This window comes from Diplodia corticola (assembly GCF_001883845.1).
Source record: "Diplodia corticola strain CBS 112549 chromosome Unknown scaffold56, whole genome shotgun sequence".
NCBI lineage: Eukaryota > Fungi > Ascomycota > Dothideomycetes > Botryosphaeriales > Botryosphaeriaceae > Diplodia > Diplodia corticola.
The window spans coordinates 40076-46075 of NW_017971535.1; the positions used below are offsets into that span (position 1 = coordinate 40076).

The 6000-nt window shown below is 60.6% G+C and overlaps 1 protein-coding gene across 1 annotated transcript; it reads right to left on the reverse strand.

Annotated features, from left to right (window-relative positions):
- Window positions 1-2210: 2210 nt before the first annotated feature.
- On the reverse strand, window positions 2211-4214 carry BKCO1_5600012 (c6 finger domain protein; the record flags this gene model as incomplete). The annotated part of the gene is made up of 2 exons (XM_020277370.1): window positions 2211-3508; window positions 3563-4214. The coding sequence occupies 2 exons, from the start codon at window positions 4212-4214 to the stop codon at window positions 2211-2213; spliced, it is 1950 nt and encodes a 649-aa protein (XP_020127023.1).
- Between the last annotated feature and the right edge of the window lie 1786 nt (window positions 4215-6000).

A 6000-nucleotide genomic window follows, 5' to 3' on the forward strand; every position in this document is an offset into this window, starting at 1 on the left:
CCCAACGAACGTCGCACGGCAACGGGCTTCTTTTTTTGTCTGGTGGGAGGGGAGGGGAGGGGGGAGTTCCGGACGACGGAAAACCAAAAGGACGCAATGGTCACTCTCTGGCATCAGCACTAGGTATGGGCACTATGTACACGGCGGCGGCGGCGGCGGCGCAAAGCGGCAACGAATCAGTGGCGCGGAGACTGCGAAATCCACCCCCCGGAAAGCCGGAAAAGGGCCACAAGGCTTGTTCGCGACAAGCCTTGGTCCTTGCACGAAAACGCTTTCGCCCCTCTCCCCTCCCCCCTCCCTTGCACACGCGAGAGCTTGTTGTCTGGTCGCTTGTCGCTTGTTGGTCGCTATGCGCGGCAACCAATTCCGAGTTTCGTTTGTGCTGCGCGCCGCGGCAATAATAATGCGCTGATCTGTCGCGTTGCTGGCGGAACGGCAACCGGTCAATACGAGGGGCCATCAAATGGAGACTCAGGACAGGACCACCAGGTAGCCAATTTCGCGTCTGACGGTCGTAAAAATAAAAAGGGTCCAAAAAGGCCGCGGCCGCGGCGGCTTGTTCCACCCGAGAATCGTTCGACTTTTGGGCCTCAAACGCTGCTGCTGATCTTCATCCCCCCTCGTCATCAACACGATCACGGTGGATGATGGTGATGAAAGAATAATGACACGAACACCTCGCCCCTTTGGGGTTCCTGGACACAGTGCACTCTTCTTCCTTGCTGGACTGTTGGAAGCTGCTGGCCAAGCGCCGATATCATGTAGATTTAGAGCAAAAAAATAAATTTATCAAAAAAACGTGCGAGAATCTCCAAACAAAGCCTCACGAACAACCGGCTCCGCGCATAGAACGAACGAGTCGCTACACGGGAAAAAAGGGGGGAGGATGGGCTGTTGCACCACGCGCACCATGTATCCTTCCTTCCCTTTTCGCCCCCAAAATGACCGAGTCATAAAGTCCCTCCCCGAATCACATGCAGAGACTAACGCCCGTCGCTAATGCAATGCATCCATCCATCCATCCAGACGTTGCTCTTCTTACAAGCCGCAAGAGCTACGAAGTGACGGGGGACTAAAAGCAGTGGCAAGCTGCTTTTTTATATTTCCCAGCAGGGAAATACGGCAAACCATAACAAAGACAGAAAGAGTGAGAGAGTGAGAGAGTGAGAGAGAGAGACCATGGGCAGAAAGCCATTTCATCTGGCTTTAATTCATTTCTTTCACTTGTCACAACTGCCACTACTACTACGACTACGACTACTACTACTACTACCACTACCTTGAGGGAGGAGGAACGAAACGAACAACGATTGGGGAAAAAACATCGGGGACTGAGTTGACCTAACATGAAAACCCCCCCATCGGGTCCAGCCCAGCTTAGTCCAAGGCCAACTACGGGAGCGAGAGGGTAAAAAAAAAAACAAGAACCATCCTGGAGGAACATGACGGACGTACGTACACACAAGCCAAAAAAAATAAAAAACAGAACGGAAGCATGGCACAGTAAGTGAGTGACATTGCTTGTTTAAAGCGGCCGACCGCCTGCCATCAGTCAGACCAATCGCCACACCGAAGATCCCAAGAAGAAGAAGGGGTTGTGCGTGCTGCTAGAGAAAGCGGAACAGAGTTCCATCTCCCCCTTAGAAAAAAAAAAAAAAAGACAACCAGTTCATTCGGGGCATCCAAAAACCAGAACCAAAAAAAAAAAAGTCGATTGAAGAGAGATCCGGTTGGGGTGGGGGGAATTTGTCGCTTGAAAAAGTCCAAGAAAAGTACCCGAAAAAGATATATCACAAGACCCTTTGAACCAATCACACAACAACAAGGAACTGTCCCGCGCCATGGGTTGTTGAAAAAAAAAGAACAACAACCGGGAAATAAGACACGAAAAGAACAAACAAACAAATGACCATTCGGTTTCGTTGGCGATTCGATTCGATTCCCCCCCGCCCTCGCCCCCCTTTTCCCCCGGTGTGAGAGAGACAGACACACACACAGCCAGCCCCCCGTAAGAGAGACACACAGACAGACAGACAGACAGACAGACAGACAGACAGACAACCCGTTTTGACTCCGATTTTTTGCAACAACAAACGTTTCCCTCCTCCGCCCATCCGCGCAAAATGCCCACCCGCCCGCTTAAACGCAACTCACAAGTTTAATCGACAAGAGAAAAAAGAAACAAAACACAAAAACGTCTTTTTTTACTGTCATGCGACGAGTGATTGCAGGTCCGATTGATGTGGTGGCGGTTGCTCCTGGTGGTGCCGTTCGGGATGCGCTGCATGTTGTGCTGCATGTGCTGCTGCTGCTGCTGCTGCTGCTTCGGCATCGCCGCGCCGATCGTGCATGTGGCTGTGGGCCTGCTGATGTTGTTGTTGCTGCTGCTGCTGCTCGTGGTGGGCGTGGCTGTGGGTGGGCGGTGGGGGATGCTCCGGCTCGCGCGGGGGGCGGTCGTCCATGCGCGCTTCTGGGGCGCCGCCGCCGCCGATTGAGAGGCGGCCCTCGTGTTGTCTGGGGAGCTCGGCGTGGGCCTGCCCGGGCGTCAGGTGGCCGGCGTTCGGGTCCGGCCCGCCAGCCCTGGCTTCCGTGGTGTGGCCGCCGCCGCCGACGGAGCCGACTGATGCGGAGGGCGAGGCCGAGGCCGGGCTCGCGAGGTTTTGTCTCATCATGCCGCCGGGGTAGCCTCCCATTTCGATGTCCGAGTGGGTCGCCTCGCCTTCGGGAGGGGGTTGGGTCATGCGGAGTTCCGGCTCCCGCACTTCCTTCCAGGAGCACTTCGCGTGCTTCTTGGTGCAACCCATGCAAGCCGTCAGATTCTTCAAACAGTCCATGTGAAGTCTTCGACAACGGTCACACGGCGGCAGGATTCTCTCCCCTTTCGAGAGCCCTTCCATCCGGGCAACCATCTCGGCCTTGAAGGGGCCGCCATCGTCCTTCTCCGCGGTCGGAGGGTGCTGAGAACCCGGTCGCGCGCCGTGCGAGGGCAGGAGTTGCGAAGGCGTGCTCGGAATGGGAACCGGAGACGTGGTGGAAAGGAGGAGTTGAGCGTATTCGCTGTCGCTATACGGAAGACCGTTTGGGCCGCCAGAGGTGTTGGCGGGTGGGCGGGCGTTCGGTTTGCTCCCCGAAGCCGATCCGCCGGCCGAGTATTGGCTAGCACTGGAGCCGCGGCGGATCTGGTCGCCATTCGAGCCATGCGTCCTGCTGCGATTATTGATGGTCGAGAATTTGTTCATGAGCTCGCTGTGAGTGGCAGAAGACGCGCCGTTCCGAGTCGAGTCATGCTCGACGGGCGGCCGCGAATTGACTGCAACGAAGCCTCCCGAGGGCGATTTGGACAGAGCAGCCAGGGTGGCATTCGCGTTTGGGCCGAGTCCGTTCATGAGGGCGACATTGGAAGGGCTGGACGCGCGGACGGCGGCGGGGCTGTTTGTGGCTCGGCGGTCGAGGATGGCCTGTTTGCGGCCTTTCAGACGGTGGTTCAATTGGCGGGTGCGTGCGGCAACTGCGCGACGGGGTTAGCTGCAATCAGGGACGGGCAACAGCGCTGGCGACGGACCTTGGTCTGCTAGCTGGCATATCTGTCCGAGGTTTTTCTCCAGAATCTCCAGTGTGCCAAGCTCCTTCTCCTCATCCTCGATAATTGGCTGGGGCGGGATCATTTTCTGCGGAATGCCGCTGCTGATCAACACAAAGTCCTCCTCGCTGATCTGTACGCGGCATTGCTTGGTGTAGAATTGGCAGACGCGCACTCCCTCGCTCATCTGGGCGAGCGTGAACTGCTCGGGCTTGTTGCGCGCAAACTCGACGACGTCGAGCCAGGTGACGTGGGCAGGGTCCTTGCCATGCGACTTGAGCACCTTGGGCGGGCCGTCGAACAGGCGCTCGAAGCGCTTGATGAGGATGGGGCCCAGCGGGCGCGCGCCGAGGTTGCAGGCCATGCTCTCATGGCGATCGAGCACGCCCTGGTACTCGCCCAGCAGCTGCAGGGTGTTGGGCAGCGTGTCGTCGCCGGAGATCAAGGGCAGGTCCTCGGTGTACTGGCGGGCAAGGTAGTTGATCTGGAGGTGGTTGGATGTTTTGGCCGTCTTGGGCGGCGGCGCGGGAGGAGCTTGCGCAGCGGCATCATGCGACGGGCTCCGCTTGCGCTTGAGCTGCTCGGTCATAGTGGCGGTCGACGAGGCCGGGTCGTGGTGGGCGCCTTGGTCCATGGCGAGGAACGGGGCAGCTTCGCCGCGCGTGAGAGAGGGTGGTGGGAGCGCCGGCGGCGGGAGGTGCGTCGACGAGGGCGAGTGCTGGGGCTCGTGGGAAACGCTGTAGGGCTAAGGGTCAGGGCTCAGCGGAGAAGCGCAGTCGGGACGGGAGCAATGCTCGGCAAGGCGCCGGTCTGCTCGGGCGGCGCCACAGGTGGCCGAGTCGCAGCGAGGCGCGGGAACACGGGCAGCGCGACGCGCGAGGGGGGGCGAGGGCTGCAAGGCAGCAGAGCGAGGGCGGTGGGGAGGCGTGCAGTCGGAGGGGAGAGCATGCGGCGCGAGGAGAAGGGCGGGCGGAGCGGTACCCCGAGCGAGGAGGGTGGAGGCGAAGCGGAGCTCGCTCACAATCGGGTAGCCGGCACAGGTCGCAGGGAGGGAGCCTTCTAGGCCAGGCGGAAACTATACTGGATCAGCGCTGCGCGCCCGCTGTGGGTGTGCCGTGGGCGGCGGACAGCGGGCGGCCTCGGAGCTGGCGCCTGGGCGTCGCGTGGCTACGTCCACCGGCGCCCTCTGGCCAGCGGCTGCGGGATAAAATGTCGGGCCACGCCTCGCAATTGGAACATGCCTGGGGCCATGCCTGGGGCCATGGACCGCTGACAAGGGCCGCGTCGTCGTCGGCGCGTGCTGCTGCTGCTGGGCCTTGGAAATAAGAAGCACTGCGCTCCGCCCGCCGCTAGGCCCACGGAAACAATGGCTCGCGACGCCCCAGCCACAGCGGATCCGGGCCCACCAGCGCTTCTGCTCTAACAGATGGCGGAACGGCAGCTCCCAAGCCCGCCAATCCTCAAAGCGGAGCTCAGGAGCTCGCCACGCCACGGCTGCAGCAGGATGCACCCCATGCCCTCGCCAACCAGCTAGCCCGCCTCGCCGCGCAGGGCGATAATCCGAGACGGAAAGCACACGTGCGGACTTCCCGAACCCTGCTACGTGGGCAGTACGTAGGTAGCAGGTCGTCCTCTCCCGTCGCCGGGCTGGCGGGGGCCGGCCAATGCATCTTCGGTGCGTCGGCTCGAGTGCAGACACGCCGTACGAGCCGTTTCCAATACCGAGCCCCCAAAGCTTGTCTCTCGGATGCAAAGCCGGGCTGGTGCATGCTGCTCGCATGAACTTCTTTGCCAGCCAGCCAGTGCGGGTTCGCGCGACGGGACCTACGTAGAAGAGCGTGGCGGTAGAGCGGCAGCGCGGAATGGGTTAAAATACCGCAGGCCTTGACCGGCGGGGGGGAGCTCGAGACGGGTTCCATCAGAATCGAGGCGCGGCAGCAGCAGGTGAGGGGTGACGCGAGCGGACGAAGAGGTGCACACTCCGCACCGGCTTGGAGATAAGGAGCTCGTCCTGAGCATCAATGGAAGGCCGCCCGGAGCCGTGTGGGTGATGCACGGCGCCGGCCACACGCCGATTCCACCACGCATCATCCGCGACTTCTGGAGAAGTTCCTCGACTAGAGCCGGCTGGTGTGGCAGGCTGCGGCGCGCGCTGCAAGCGGGTAATGCAATTTCGCCTGTAGTGCTGTGCAGTGAAACACCTGCTCTCAAGGCGTCATCAGAAGGACGCTCGCCAGTCACCAGTCACCACCGGTGCCTCTTTCCGCTCCTGGCGGACCTGGCCGGCTAAAGCTCGGGCGGCAGCCCATGGGCGGCGGGGCTCAAAATCGCGCGCTGCAGCGTCACTACTGCCCGTGCTGCAGCAGCTCGCGACAGGACACACGCACCCACGGCACGCAAGCTCAACACCACCACCTATC